Raw genomic sequence first — 16,026 nt, forward strand, 5'->3', positions numbered from 1 at the left:
GCCGGTCCTGAGCCTGCAATGGCGGCGAGCAGACCGGCGAGCGCTCGCGAATCGGCCAGAGCTCGCCGATTTTTTCGCCGAAATGGCACTCGCCAGTTCCAATGGTTCGGCGAGCGGACCGGCGAGCGCCGAAAATCTGCTAGCCGGCCAGCTCGCCGCCATTGGAGATGCTAGCATTTGTTATTGTTTTCCTTGACTCAAAGATTAATCCATTTTACATCAGAGTAATTATTATTTTATATTATCTCTATTCATTATTTTTTTTTGAAATTATCTGGATTATTTACAATTGGTAATAAAACTATAAAAGAGATACAAAGAAAAAAGTAACTGAATTAATGGAGAATGACTCTCATTACACCAAAGAAATTTTTTTTTCTAAAATTAATTTTTTATTTATTTTAAGGGACATACCAAAATGAAGATAATTTTTATTTTAAGGATAAAAGTATGTATTTTATAACTCCTTTTGCGTCCAACGATTTATTACAATTCTTACACGACATGTAAATTTAGGCAGTTGTCTCTGTAACATTAGATTTCTAATGTTTTGGTTGAAATATAATACTCTCCATCTTTCATAATAAATGTCACACTTTCCTTTTTAATTTGTCCCACAATAGTTGTCACATTTTCGTTTTTAGTTTGTCCCATAAAAGATGTCACATTTCATTTTTTTTAAAAAAAGCTCTTTCTCACATTAATATAAATATACTATTTGCTCTCCATCTAACACACAAAATAATATCTTCTAAAATCTCGTGTCATTTTCTAAGTATACCATCTATTATGGGACGGAAGGAGTACAAGTCAGAAGAAATGGTTTTTCGATTAAAAATGAATTGAAAGCTAGTTGTGATTGGTGTGATTTAAAAATTGTGTTATAGCAGTAAAATTGACAAATGATTGCAGTTTTAAGTCAATTAACAAAACTTTTGGTAATGAAATAGCGTGCACAAATAATTGATGCTATTTTAATCGTAAATTGAGTTTCAGCTGTTACTAATTCAATAATTCTAACTCTAGCCATCGATAATTGCACCTTAATATATTACCCTCTTGTTTAAGTGATTTAGAGCATTCACTACGCTGTCCCCCCACCGTTCCTTAACCGTCCTTTAAACTACTATTTGAGGGTCTCACTGTACTTTTTTACTCCATCCCTTAACTAAGGGACAGAACCTGCAACGCTCCGTCCCTTAATCGTCCCTTAAACCCCCTTAAATTACTATTCATTCAATTTCATTTTTTATTTTTATTTCCAACCCAATTCAATTAAAACAAACACACTTCATTAAAATTAAAATAACATTACAACATAAAATAAAAATACAACTTAAAATTCAAAAAAATAAAAAAAGACATAATTAAAATCCTAAAAAATAAAAATGACATAATTTAAAATACAATTGTATAGAGACATCCTTGAATGTTTTATGTTTCACTTTCGATGTGGGACAAAATCATTAAGGATGTCTCTATAAAAGAGAAACAACCAAGATTGATTTTGTCCCACATCGAAAGTGAAACATAAAACATTAAAGGATGTCTCTATAAAAGAGAAACAACCAAGAATGATTTCATAAATTCGCAAGCCCGTCAAATATATGGGCTATTACGATTTCTTGTATTCATTTATTTGTAAAAATTATTTTTAAATATAAAAACAATTTTTATAAATAAAAAGTGTTTTTTTTAAATTCGATTTAAAAAAAAAATTGATTTAATGCGTGAGCGTGACGACGCCCACTCGCGGACCGGCGAGTGGGCATCACGCATGGCGCAGGGGCGCGCCACGTCGCCACGGCGCGTGGCGTGACAGTCCGTCCCGTGTCTCGCATGCACGGGTCGCGGGACGGAATCGGGACGGGACAATGTGCTGCAACGCGTCGCGCGAGCGTTCCGTTCCTCCGCGACGGAACGCGGGACAGTGGCGCGCCGCGTTGCGGGTGCCCTTATCTTCCTTGTTGGGATGTCCTAAAGTAAGTGATACATTTCATTTTAATTTTTTTATATTTACTATACTTTATTCACTTATTTTATTTAACATAGATATAGTAACTTTATAATAAAATATGAATAAAATAAATTAGTTAATATAAAATCCATTTAATAGTAGACATCCTAAAATGTTAATATACAAATAACTATAATTAAAAGGGTAGAGTAATAATTAGACGTAGAGTCTTATATATGCATGAAAATATTGATCAATGAATTTATATCGAAAATAAATAATTCAGATTTACGTATAAAAAATAGACTAATGGCTCATTTTGGTCCTTAATATATTGCGATTTTTTGATTTTGGTCTAAAACATTATCTTTTGAATTATTTGGTCTCTCACAAATAAAAACGAGTCACATTTGGTCCATTTTGGACTGTTCCGTCAAAAATTTGACGGTCAGCGAATTTTAATTACATTTTGACCGGATTAAGTTAATAAATATATTTTATTAATGTCTAATATCTAATTAAACCAAATCTAATAAATTTATTTTGAATTTTGGAATGGGTGTTTTATCAAACACTTGGTGTGCAACCAAGTTTGTACCACTTCTTCTTGCTCTCACAATTCCAAAGAAAACACAAATTGTTCCACCACTCCAGATTGTTCACAACGACACTACAATTAACCTGATTGTTCACCATTCCAGATTTTTCATCATTTCAAACTTCGTTACTTCAACTACTTAAATTTTATTTAGAATAAATGTAAAATGAAAATACAGAAAATGAATTAATCAAATACTCTGAAATACTCCAACCTCTCCTTCGCCCTCCCCGAAGTCATGGCCGCAGGCATCCTCACCTCCGCCGCCCTCCTCCTCTCGGGGCCACCAGCCTCATGCACCTCGCCTACAACCTCGTCCCCATCACCGTCTTCCTCGGCATCTAGCTCGCCTAGGGCCTCTCCATCACCACCGTCAAATACATCAAATCCGAGCAAAACTTCGCCAAATCCAAATCCGCCGGCAACTGCCCCTAGCTCGGCCTCGACGGGCTCATCCTAGCCCTGGCCTGCGCCTCCTTCATCCTCCTCATTAACGGCTCTAGCGACGAAACCGAATAGAAACCAACCAAGTCGATGCATTGAAATCGATTGACCAAATCGAAGGAAAAGTAGAAAATCCTAAAATTCATCACATCAATTTGACAAACTCATAGTTTAGGATGTTTAGATGGGTGATTAACACATGTTGTTGAATCTTTTGAGGTATAAAGTATATGTTTCACCCACTTTTCAGCTATTTTTTAGAGTTAACAAGTTTGTCGGAGTTTTGATGCAAGAACAGGTCTAAAACAGGCAAAACGGAGCGAACGGGCTGACCACAGAATGTTCGCCCGACCGGGCGTTTTTCATCCAACAAAACGCCCGACCGGGCGTTTGAAGCCTCATCGCGATTTACCCAGATCGCCCGACCGGGCATATTCCGACTTACAGATCGCCCGACCGGGCGATTTGTCACTGTTGCCAACTTTGCCTCTTTCTTTCTCCGGATATAAAAGGGTTCTCACTCATTTCCAAACCCTAACTCCCACACCACGAACCTTAGCAAGAAAGTAAGGTTTTGAGAGGATTTGAAGTCAAGGAGCTTCCCATTTCCAAGAGATTGGAGGAAGGAGACCCCCCACCATCAATTCCACCATAGGGAGTTCTAGTATCATTTCTATTATGTGTAGCTTTGTTTTCCTTGTTTTTGCTTTTATGTTAGCTTTGACTATGAGTAGCTAAGCTTTTAGTAGGGATTTGGTGAAGTTTGAATGGATTGTATGGATTGAATCTATGGTTGAATGCGTATCTATCTCTTTTGTTGGTTTTGTTGAACCTTGGTCTTTTAATATCTAATTGCTTAGCTACCAATTAGATAAATCTTGTACCTAATTGATGTTATTGAGAAATACAAGATTAGGATAGATGTGTAATCAACAACTCCGTGCATTATATGTAATCGAGAGATGCATAAGCTAGAGAGAGGGCTTGGGTCCGTTGTGCTTTGGAGTCAATCTCGAATTGTATGGACGAGACTCCTACACTAGAGATTGACCCACGTGTTAGATGCACCCGAGAGGGGGTCTAACCGATTATCCCGACTTTCCTAACCGCATTTGAGGCCCAATAGATGAGCATGACCCATAGATGAAATCCTTGATCCATTCTAACGGATCCATTTCCCTATACTTTCCCAATTTGTGTGAAAACCTATCTTTGTTTGTTTGTTTTTCTTAGTTAATTGTCTTACTAGCTTATTTGTTCTTTGATCTTAGTTAAGAAAACCAAAACCCCTTTTATTAGTCTAGATAGTGTTCAAAGTTACATCATAGTATTCAAACCGGCTTTTAGTCTCCGTGGATCGATAATTTAGCTTACCACGTGCTACTTAACTCGTACACTTGCGGGTGACGCTTTTGAATACTAAATTAGCACGAGTCAAGTTTTTGGCGCCGTTGCCGGGGACTAAATTTGCTTTTGTGTTTGATATTGTGAAAAGATAGAGAATACTAGTTTAGACATTTTACTTGCTTTAATTATCTAGTTTAGTTTTCTAGTTTAGCTCTATTTTGACTTTGTTTCCTCTCTTGTGTTGTGTAGGTTTTTATGCTCACGCGCTCAAGTCGTTTACCCCTTGAGCCGATTAATTTAGAGATAGAAGCCGCCAATAGAAGAAGAGGAGGACGAAGGAGAAGAGCAAGAGCTCAACATCAAGTTGAGCCAATGGAAAATCCACATGGGAACAATGAGGGAATTCCCCCTCCACCTCCACCTCCATTAAATCAAGACCAAATCATTCTCCAACTACAACAAGAAATGGCGGAGATGAGAAGGGAAAGAGAGGAGGAAAGGAGGCGAGAGGCTCCGGTTAGAGATGCATTTGGGAACGTCAATATCCCACATCCACCCTATGATACAAGGGTGAATGCCAACAATTTTGAGTTGAAGACAGGATTGATTCAATTTGTGGAGCAACGTGTTTTCTCGGGAAGGCCCACGGAGGATCCTAATAGGCACTTATCTAAATTCTTAGAGATTGCCAATACAACTAAGCTTAATGGGGTTCCCGACGATACAATCAAACTTAGGCTATTTCCATTCTCATTGTCGGGATATGCTAGAGATTGGTTTGATAACCTTGAGCCGGGCTCGGTTACAAGTTGGGACGACTTAGCCCAAAAGTTTTTGGATCGATTCTTCCCTCTAAGCTCCACTCTCAACCTCCAAGCAGAGATCTCCCACTTTAAAATGAAGGGCCAAGAGTCTATGTTCGAGGCTTGGGAGAGATTCAACGCCTTGCTAAAGAAATGCCCCAACCATGGGTTATCTCCGGGCCATCAAGTGAGCCTCTTCTACAATGGATGCTCGGAGTTTATCAAGAGTCAATTAGACTTTGGTTCGGGGGGTTCATTCTTGGACAAGGGGGTCGAGGAGTGCAAGAAGATGCTTCAAAGGCTTGCCTATACTAGCAAGGGTTGGAGCTCGGGCCGAGATAGTTCAATGCCGGTGGCTTCGGTTGTGGATTCGGATGCATTCAATCTTCTCAACCAACAAATGATGTTGTTGAATCAAAAGGTGGATGGCCTTAGTTTGGGAGTGGCACCTATGGGAGAGCCTTTACATACCGTGGAAGATGTCAATTATGTGCATCAAGGAGGGAATCAAAGGAACTTCTACAACTATCGCCCTAACAATGGGGGTGGTAATTACCAAGGCTATCGCTCACCCTTCAATGCACATCCAAACCTTTCTTATGGCAATCCAAACAATGCTATCCAACCACCTCCACCACCTCGTTTCCCTACACCTAGTGGGTCGACAAGTGGGGCCGCTAATGTGCCCACCAATTCTAAACCTTCAAGTGATGATGTCACCCATGAGCTTCTAAAAGCTCTAATGGAGAAGACCGATGGAATCATGACACAATCTACTAAGAGAATTGATAAGGTTGAGACGGCGGTAGTGGAGGTCACCACGAGAATGGGGGCTTTGGAGCATCAAATGAGTCAAATTGCCCAAGCCGTGGGCCAACTTCATCAACCGGGGCAATTCCCAAGCAACACCATTCCTAACCCAAAGGATTGCAAGGCTATCAATTTGAGGAGTGGAACAAGCTATAAGAGCCCCCCTATGCCCGAAAAGGAAGCTATTGTGCAACCCGAAGAAGAAGAGACAATAGAAGTGGAGGCATCAACGAAGAGCCCACCAAAAGATCAAGCCGAGACAATAGTTCCTCCTAAGCCCACGGAAGTTAAACTTCCTTTCCCTCAAATGATGCAAAAGAAAAAGAAGGATGAACAATTTTCAAGATTTTTGGATATCTTTAGGAAAGTTCAAATTAACATCCCTCTTGTTGAAGCACTTCAACAAATGCCAAGTTATGCAAAGTTCCTCAAGGATGTGGTATCACAAAAAAGGAAATGGGGGCACTATGAGACGGTCAACTTGACGGAGAGTTGCAGTGCAATTATTCAAAGGAAGTTGCCGGCCAAAATGCAAGATCCGGGAAGCTTCACTATTGAGTGCACTATTGGAAATTGCTTTGTGGGGAATGCCTTGTGTGATCTAGGGGCTAGCATTAATCTTATGCCATTGTCCTTCTTCAACAAGTTGAATATTGGTAAATTGAGATCGACTAGCATTACTTTGCAAATGGCGGATAGATCGGTGGCATATCCCTCGGGCATAGCAGAAGATATATTGGTGAGGGTGAATGAGTTCATATTCCCCGTTGACTTCGTGGTGTTGGACATGGAAGAGGATAGAATTGTACCTCTTATTTTGGGAAGACCGTTCCTTGCCACCGGGAAGGCCATGATCGATGTTTCAAAAGGGGAACTTACACTTCGTCTCAATGATGAGAGCGTGACATTTTCGATATATGAGGCCTTAAAGAGGCATGATGCGGAACCGGGAGGAAGCCTACAACATTGCAATGTTGTGACCGTGATGGATGAGTGTGTTGGAGGAGTGACACCGACCTCTTACTTGGATGATCAATTAGAGAGATGCATTTCTCATTCCATGTATTCTTCTCATTCTTTTGATGTTTTGGATGCTAACCCCGAGTTGTTGGAATTTGTAGGTGCTTTGGACTCGGCTAAAGAAATCCCTAGATCACTTCGTCCACAATTTCTACCTCTTAGGAGTGGAAGTGAAGATAGCAATAAAGATGGGGAAAACAAGAAGCTTGAGTTGAAGCCACTTCCACTACACTTGCGATATGCCTTTCTTGGAGGGAATGACACTTTTCCGGTAATTGTATCATCTTCTCTCTCTAGTTTCGAGTTGGATAAATTGTTGAGAGTTCTTAGGAAGCATAAGAGAGCCATTGGGTGGTCCATATCGGATATTAAGGGAATAAGCCCAACCGTTTGCATGCATAGAATTCATTTAGACGAGGGGTATAAGCCTAAGGTACAAAACCAAAGGCGACTAAACCCTATTATGCAAGATGTGGTTAGAAAAGAAGTGTTGAAATGGTTAGATGCCGGTATGATATATGCTATATCCGACAGTGAGTGGGTGAGTCCTACTCAAGTGGTGTCTAAAAAGGGGGGCACCACTGTGGTGAAAGGGAAAAATGATGAGTTGATAGCTACTAGAGTGGTGTCCGGGTGGAGAGTTTGCATTGATTATCGCGCTTTAAATTTGGCCACTAGGAAAGATCACTTCCCCCTTCCATTTATTGATCAAATGTTGGATAGGTTAGCCGCACATGAGTATTATTGTTTTCTCGATGGTTATTCGGGATATAACCAAATTTTGATAGCTCCCGAGGATCAACATAAGACGGCTTTTGTGTGTCCTTATGGTGTCTATGCATTTAGGAGAATGTCTTTTGGGCTTTGTAATGCCCCGGCTACTTTTCAAAGATGTATGATGTCCATTTTTCATGATATGGTTGAGAATATTATGGAGGTTTTCATGGATGACTTCTCTGTTTTTGGTATGACATTTGATAGTTGCTTGGATAATCTAACCAAAGTTTTGCAGAGATGTGAGGAGACCAATCTAGTACTCAATTGGGAGAAATGTCATTTTATGGTCCGTGATGGGATCGTGTTGGGACACAAAATTTCAGCCGGAGGACTTGAAGTGGATAGAGCCAAGATAGTTGCCATTGAGCAATTGCCACATCCTTGTAGTGAGAAGGCCGTGAGGAGCTTCCTAGGCCATGCGGGGTTCTATAGGCGTTTCATCAAAGATTTTTCACATATTGCTAGACCCCTTTGCCATTTACTAGCTAAAGATGTAAAATTTGATTTCACTCTTGAATGTGCGCAGGCATTTGAGAAGCTCAAGGCGGCGTTGGTGAGTGCCCCAATCTTGATCTCCCCCGATTGGTCTCAACCTTTCGAGATCATGTGTGATGCAAGTGATGTGGCGGTAGGCTCGGCTTTGGGACAAAAGAGAGACAAGATATTCCGGGTGATATATTATGCTAGTAGGACATTGGATTCGGCTCAAGCTAACTACACCACTACCGAGAAGGAAATGCTTGCGGTGGTCTACTCTTTTGACAAGTTCCGCCCTTACCTTATTGGGGCCAAAACTATTGTCTTTACTGACCATGCCGCCATCCGCCATCTATTTGTTAAGCAAGATGCAAAACCAAGGCTTATAAGGTGGATCTTGCTCCTTCAAGAATTTGATTTGGAAATCCGAGATAGAAAAGGGTGTGAGAATGTGGTGGCGGATCATCTTTCAAGATTGGAGCATGCTAGTGAAGAGGAAAAATTGAAGTTGGTCATCAATGAAGAATTCCCGGATGAGCATTTGTTTTATGTGGCCAAGGGTCAAGTGGCATGGTATGCCAATATTGTGAACTATCTTGTTGCTAAGGTGATTCCCGAAGGACTTGAGGACTATCAAAAGAAGAAGTTCTTCCACGACGTGAAGTTCTATTTTTGGGACGAGCCTTGTCTTTTTAGAAGATGTGCCGACATGGTGATTAGAAGATGTGTCCCTCAAGAGGAGTGGGAGTCCGTTATTATGCATTGCCACACCGCACCTAGTGGGGGGCATTTTGGAGCTAACCGGACTGCTATGAAAGTGCTCCAAAGTGGTCTATTTTGGCCAACCATCACCAAAGACTGCCAGGACTACGTGAGAAGATGCAACGAGTGCCAGAGAATGGGGGGTGTTTCTAAGAAGAAGGAGATGCCATTGACGACAATTGTTGAAGTCGAGTTGTTTGATGTGTGGGGCATTGACTTCATGGGGCCCTTTCCTCCATCTAGTGGGTTCCAATACATTCTACTAGCCGTTGACTATGTATCAAGGTGGGTGGAAGCCATTCCTACCCAAACTAATGATTCAAAGGTGGTGATTAAATTCGTTCAAAAGAACATATTCACGCGATTCGGCGCACCTCGGGCTATCATAAGTGATGGAGGGTCTCATTTTCGCAATAGGTGGCTAGAGGCGGTCTTAGCAAGGCATGGAGTGAAGCATCGGGTGACAACTCCTTATCATCCACAAGCTAATGGTCAAACCGAGTTGGCCAATAGAGAGATCAAACAAATATTGCAAAAGAGTGTCAATGCTAACCGTAGAGATTGGGCTCTCAAGCTTGACGATGCTCTATGGGCGTATAGGACGGCTTACAAGACGCCAATCGGGATGTCACCTTATCAATTGGTCTTTGGGAAATCATGCCATCTCCCGGTTGAATTGAAGCACTCATCATATTGGGCGGTGAGGCAAATGAACATGGACTTCACCAAGGCCGGCAAGGAAAGGAAGCTTCACCTCAATTTACTTGATGAATTTAGGAATGAAGCTTATGCTAATTCCTCAATCTACAAGGAGAGGATGAAGACGTATCACGACAAGATGATTGAGAGGCGTGAATTCCACAAGGGGGATGCCGTGTTGCTTTTCAACCACAAGTTGAGACTCTTTCCGGGCAAGCTAAAATCTAAGTGGTCGGGACCCTTCACTATCAAGGAGGTCATGAGCAATGGCACAATGGAGCTCAAAGGACCCGATGGAAGCACGTTCAAGGCAAATGGTCAAAATCTCAAGAGGTTCTTTACCAAGGAGCAACAAGACGAGGTCTTTGTGGTTGCCTTGATTGAGTAGTGGAGCTTGCAAAGCGTCGGGCAAATGACGTTAAACAATTGCGCTATGGGGGAGGCAACCCCTAGTAGGTAAAATTTATAGCTTTTGTGTTTTTGGTGTGTTTTTATTTTGTTCTTGTTTTTGGTGTGTTTTGTGTGTTTTAAGTGGAACAGGAGATAGGCTTTGATGGGTGAAAAGCGGACAAAAAACTGGAGAAATGGCGAAATGGACTTGGAATCCAGAAAGTTCGCCCGACCGGGCGTTTTGCAAAGTGCAAATCGCCCGACCGGGCGTTTACAGAAATCGAGATTGTCCAGAAAGTTTGCCCGACCGGGCGTTTTGCAAAGTGCAAATCGCCCGACCGGGCGTTTCCAGAAATCAAGATTGCCCGACCGGGCGATGTACAAAATACGAATCGCCCGACCGGGCGTTTGATGAAATCGGGATTGTCCAGAAAGTTCGCCCGACCGGGCGATTTTCAAAGTGCAAATCGCCCGACCGGGCGATTTCTTCGCGCGATTTAAAGACGCAAACCAGGTCAGTTTTTACACTTTCAAAACCCTACCCCCATTTCTCTCTCGTTCCTCTCTACTCTCTCTCGCCCCTCCACCTTCAAATCTTCCACTTACACTGATTTCACACACATACCATCCTCCCAATCCATCTAATTCAAGGGTTGAACCGATTAATCGGTTGATTTACTCAAGAACAAGCAAAAAGGAGAGAAATCCGTTTTCTATCACTCTAAGCCCGAAAGGTAGTGAACGATGGCGCCCAACCACTCTGGAGTTAATTTGAATGCCGAAGAGAAGAAGAAATGGGCCGAACTCTCACAACTACCCTACCGGGTAGCTAGATATCCATGCCCTATCACAATCCGACGGTTGGGCATTGAGCAGTGCTTCAATGAGCTATGTGAAGAGGGGCAACTAAATGGGCTCTTCATGGCACAGAGGAACCCCTCCTATCAGAGGCTTACACTGGAGTTCTTGTCTACCCTTGAGGTAATCATGAACAGGAGGGAGATAGTTGCCATCAAGTTTCGTATGAGGAATGCTGAGTACACAGTGACGATGGCACAATTCAAGGAGATCTTTGGATTTTCAGGGGAGGTGTATAGAGAGCCGTTTAACTTCAGTCACAATGCGAATGACTTCTGGAAGGCCATCACTACCGTTGATGACAACTTCGCCGCCAACAGGGCAAAGGGTTCTCTCATTAGGAACCCAGCCTTGCGCTTACTCCAGAAGGCGTGTGTATGTTACCCCTTCGCTCGTCATGAGCATGGGAGTGTGCAGAGAGACGAGCTCTTCCTGTTATGGACTATTTTGCACAAGGAGGCTCCCTTGAATTTGGGCCACTTCATGATCAAACATCTTGAGAGGGCTTCGAAGAAGAAAACCGGCACACTCTGTGTCGGTGCGGTTGTGTCAGCTATTGCACTCCATCTGGGAGTGTCGACGAGGGGCTTGGTCGCCGACATTGGTGACAACTTGATGGACTTCGGCTTTCTGAGAAGAACAAGGCTGGTCGGAGTGGACCAACGAGGGCAGATATATTTGATACAGAGGGCAGCAGATCATTACCCCCTCCCGGACACCGTCAACACCTATGTGAACGGTCCTTTCCACAAGGAAAACTGGAAGATGAAGGCTGCGGTCCACGAACAAGTCACGGCGGTGAATCCGCGGAACTTGCAATTTAGGGATGTGAGCCCGAGCTCGAGTGTTGATGAAGCGCCCCACATGGGCTTTCCCGAGATCGAGATGGGGGACGAGCAGAATGAAGAAGAAAATGAGGAGGAAGGTGAGGATCAACCGACCTACCAAGGGGGAGATGAAGCCGGGACAAGCACGCAGAGGACACGAAGCCGACAAGAGCGACAAGAGGAGGACTACGGCTCGATCAATGAGAGGTTGACACGGATGGAGTTGCGTCAGCAGGAATATTGGGTCCAGAATGAAGCGCGATGGGACCAGTTCGAAACCAACTGGACCCAATTCACTGATTTCAACAATGCACAATGGGCCAACATCAATGCCCGATTCGATGAATTCCGTGGCCAGTGGCAGCATCCGCCTCCTCCTCCGCAGTGAAGGTCCATGGGAGATCCACTCTCTTTCAAACTTATCCTAGCTTTGCTTGGAATAAGTTTGGGGGGTGTCTAGTGGATTCCCTCTTTTACCTCTCTCCCTCTTTATTTGATGATGATACCCCGGCCTGTACCCCTATTCTTTTGATGATATTTGATGATGATATGTGGGCATGTAAACTTATGTGGTTTTGTTTCCTTGTTCCACTTGTGTTTGTGTCTTTGTTTTTCTTTTTAGGTTTGTTTTTCTTGTTTCCTTTTGTGTTGAATTATCTCCCTTGGCTAGGATGATAGTAGGGTTGAGAAAAATTAAAATTTGAACGAGTGTGAGACATGATGGAGGAGTTGCCAATGATGATTTTGTGCAAAAACTTTCGAAAACCTTGTTGATATGGCTGAAGAACATTTGATTTTTCATTTCAAATTGCCTAAAGTGAATTACATGGTGCCTTGTCTTTTGCCAAAATGACCTTGTGAGAATTGAGCCTATATTGTTCCTAAATGTGTGATTTATCTCAAGCATGTCGTATGTTTCTAGAACTTGCTCGCGATTTCTTTGAGTCTACATAGTGATCATAGAGATAAGGGAGGACGTTAGGCCATCCTTGTTAGCCAAATTCTACTTTTACCCGTTATCATGTTAATAATCTTTGTTAGCCCACTTTGAGCCAATAACCTTTCCTTTGACAAACCATGGGGTTGGATTTCTTGTGTTCTATTTTTGAAAAATCAAAAGGAAATGAAAGTTTGAAAGGGGGAATTAGCAAATGAAATAGAAGCTTATTGAGGTAGAAAAACAAAAGAAAAAGAAAGAAAGAATAGTGATGTTACCATGCAAAGCATGGAGAAAAAGAAAGAAAAGAAATAGAAAAAAAAAGAGAGAGAAAAGAAAAGAAAATTGAAAGTGAGAAATAGTTAATAATTGGCATTTATTGGAAAGGGTGTGTGAAGGTTGAAAAAGAGGTGAAGAACAAAAATGGAATGTTGGTAGATGAGAAGAGTCTAGGGAAGCCTAGAACTAGCTAGATTGGGGAAGAAAGTTGGTGAAGTTGAGCAAGATATTGGGAATTAAAGTCACTTTAGCCGAAAATTGCCTCACCTATCCAAAGAGCCTACATTACAACCTATTGAAAAGACCTTTCGGACCTTATATCTTTAATCACACCATAGTAGAGGAGAGTGTAAATTTCGAGCAAGCCTATGGTAAACTATGCATGTTTTGATGATTTGAGAGTTATGTCAAGAGTTTATATACTTTGAGAGTGAGTGAAATTTCTAAAATGCACATTGCATTTTCTCCTTGAGAGGGCAAATTGGCAAGGTTGAGTACATGATAGTAACTTGAAGCTATATTTCATAATACTTTACATGCATCCGAGGCCATTGATACTTGTCGTATTTTATTTCTATTGAGGCAATGATGACACTCCACATCCTTGCATGAGTTTGTATGTCTTGTTTCTTTCTTCTTGTTCGAGGACTAACAAATGTTTAAGTTTGGGGGAGTTGACAAACTCATAGTTTAGGATGTTTAGATGGGTGATTAACACATGTTGTTGAATCTTTTGAGGTATAAAGTATATGTTTCACCCACTTTTCAGCTATTTTTTAGAGTTAACAAGTTTGTCGGAGTTTTGATGCAAGAACAGGTCTAAAACAGGCAAAACGGAGCGAACGGGCTGACCACAGAATGTTCGCCCGACCGGGCGTTTTTCATCCAACAAAACGCCCGACCGGGCGTTTGAAGCCTCATCGCGATTTACCCAGATCGCCCGACCGGGCATATTCCGACTTACAGATCGCCCGACCGGGCGATTTGTCACTGTTGCCAACTTTGCCTCTTTCTTTCTCCGGATATAAAAGGGTTCTCACTCATTTCCAAACCCTAACTCCCACACCACGAACCTTAGCAAGAAAGTAAGGTTTTGAGAGGATTTGAAGTCAAGGAGCTTCCCATTTCCAAGAGATTGGAGGAAGGAGACCCCCCACCATCAATTCCACCATAGGGAGTTCTAGTATCATTTCTATTATGTGTAGCTTTGTTTTCCTTGTTTTTGCTTTTATGTTAGCTTTGACTATGAGTAGCTAAGCTTTTAGTAGGGATTTGGTGAAGTTTGAATGGATTGTATGGATTGAATCTATGGTTGAATGCGTATCTATCTCTTTTGTTGGTTTTGTTGAACCTTGGTCTTTTAATATCTAATTGCTTAGCTACCAATTAGATAAATCTTGTACCTAATTGATGTTATTGAGAAATACAAGATTAGGATAGATGTGTAATCAACAACTCCGTGCATTATATGTAATCGAGAGATGCATAAGCTAGAGAGAGGGCTTGGGTCCGTTGTGCTTTGGAGTCAATCTCGAATTGTATGGACGAGACTCCTACACTAGAGATTGACCCACGTGTTAGATGCACCCGAGAGGGGGTCTAACCGATTATCCCGACTTTCCTAACCGCATTTGAGGCCCAATAGATGAGCATGACCCATAGATGAAATCCTTGATCCATTCTAACGGATCCATTTCCCTATACTTTCCCAATTTGTGTGAAAACCTATCTTTGTTTGTTTGTTTTTCTTAGTTAATTGTCTTACTAGCTTATTTGTTCTTTGATCTTAGTTAAGAAAACCAAAACCCCTTTTATTAGTCTAGATAGTGTTCAAAGTTACATCATAGTATTCAAACCGGCTTTTAGTCTCCGTGGATCGATAATTTAGCTTACCACGTGCTACTTAACTCGTACACTTGCGGGTGACGCTTTTGAATACTAAATTAGCACGAGTCACAATTCCATCTGCATTCCTTATTTTTTTACCTCAAGCAATCATTCACTTCAAATTCGGTCCATTAGAAATCAATTTAATCAAAATCTTGAAGCATTCACGGAAGGAAGGGTTCATAAAAGGCACAATTTCACTGATGATGAACTTGAGTCACTGTAATACCTAAGGTTCTCCGTTGCGTCGCTGAAAGGGGAAGAATGAAGAAGATGAAAGAAATAAAAGTGCTTATGTACTTTATTGCGTGCCTGAAAGAGAAAGAAGGAGAAGGAGAGGAAGGAAGAAGATTAATTGTTTGTTTTCTAAATAATTAAAAAATGTAATCAACATACATAATTGGGTCAGAGGCTTAACAGTCATTGACCGTTTATTTATCACGGCGCCGTCCATTTTGGACCGATTTCAGCCCGATTTCAAATGCGAGGGACCAAATAATTCAAAAGATAATGTTTTGGACCAAAATAAAAAAAATCACAATATGTTAAGGACCAAAATGGGCCTTTAGTCTAAAAAATAATAGGATATTTCAAAATAGTAACTTTTGAAAATCGCATGTGTATTAATGCATAATTGATAAAGTACAATAGATATAGAAAAAATGATTGAAGTATTGTTAGTGGAGAATGAATATCACCTCATTAGAGAGAAAAATTTATTAAAATACTAGAAAGTTTCTAATTTTAAGTGACGCAACAGAATAGAAATAGTTTTTTATTTTTAAAGGATGCAAGTAGTAATATTTTACTTATATATTAGGAAAGTCTTTAACTTTCTGGAGTGTGTAAAAATAGAGTGAGACGGCAATGGGTGGAGTGCATCATGAGCCAACCCCGATGAAGTATCTAAGTCAGCCTAAACATGTTCAATAATGCGACAACTACATGATGCCATAGTTGTACTTGTTCGTCAACTCGTGGAGGAGGAAAGCACGAGACCATGGGTGTAAGAATAGTCCTCGGAGTCCAGATCGAGCGTTCAGAACGAGAAGGCTAGTCGAGGGTGTCACCCGTATTAGAGAAAGAGCAGAAAGCCTCAACCGAAGGAAGCCATGCACGCGTGAAATGAACTTAACTCAGCATTTTGCACGTGA

The 16,026-nt window shown here is 41.5% G+C and overlaps 2 protein-coding genes and 1 non-coding gene across 5 annotated transcripts; 2 read left to right on the forward strand and 1 right to left on the reverse strand.

Moving 5' to 3' along the window:
* The first annotated feature begins 3,553 nt into the window (after window positions 1-3,553).
* Window positions 3,554-10,264, forward strand: LOC121766082. Of its 3 annotated transcripts, none has more exons than XM_042162421.1 (3): window positions 3,554-3,663; window positions 4,596-7,250; window positions 7,992-10,264. In XM_042162421.1, exons 2-3 carry the CDS (start codon window positions 4,602-4,604, stop codon window positions 10,080-10,082), a joined length of 4,740 nt encoding a protein of 1,579 aa, XP_042018355.1. In that variant the 5' UTR covers window positions 3,554-3,663; window positions 4,596-4,601; the 3' UTR covers window positions 10,083-10,264. The 3 variants fall into 3 exon arrangements, with proteins under 3 accessions (XP_042018355.1, XP_042018356.1, XP_042018354.1); XM_042162422.1 differs by having other exon boundaries at window positions 8,283-10,264; XM_042162420.1 differs by having other exon boundaries at window positions 4,596-10,264.
* LOC121766217 lies at window positions 5,214-5,320 on the reverse strand. Its single transcript, XR_006042946.1, has one exon. It is a non-coding gene; the product is annotated as a small nucleolar RNA R71 (small nucleolar RNA).
* Window positions 10,265-10,281: 17 nt separating the features above from the next.
* LOC121766083 lies at window positions 10,282-12,360 on the forward strand. The gene is made up of 2 exons (XM_042162423.1): window positions 10,282-10,598; window positions 10,736-12,360. Exon 2 carries the CDS (start codon window positions 10,829-10,831, stop codon window positions 12,155-12,157), a length of 1,329 nt encoding a protein of 442 aa, XP_042018357.1. The 5' UTR covers window positions 10,282-10,598; window positions 10,736-10,828; the 3' UTR covers window positions 12,158-12,360.
* Window positions 12,361-16,026: the final 3,666 nt, after the last annotated feature.

Source organism: Salvia splendens, chromosome 14 (assembly GCF_004379255.2).
Source record: "Salvia splendens isolate huo1 chromosome 14, SspV2, whole genome shotgun sequence".
Taxonomy (NCBI): Eukaryota; Viridiplantae; Streptophyta; class Magnoliopsida; order Lamiales; family Lamiaceae; genus Salvia; species Salvia splendens.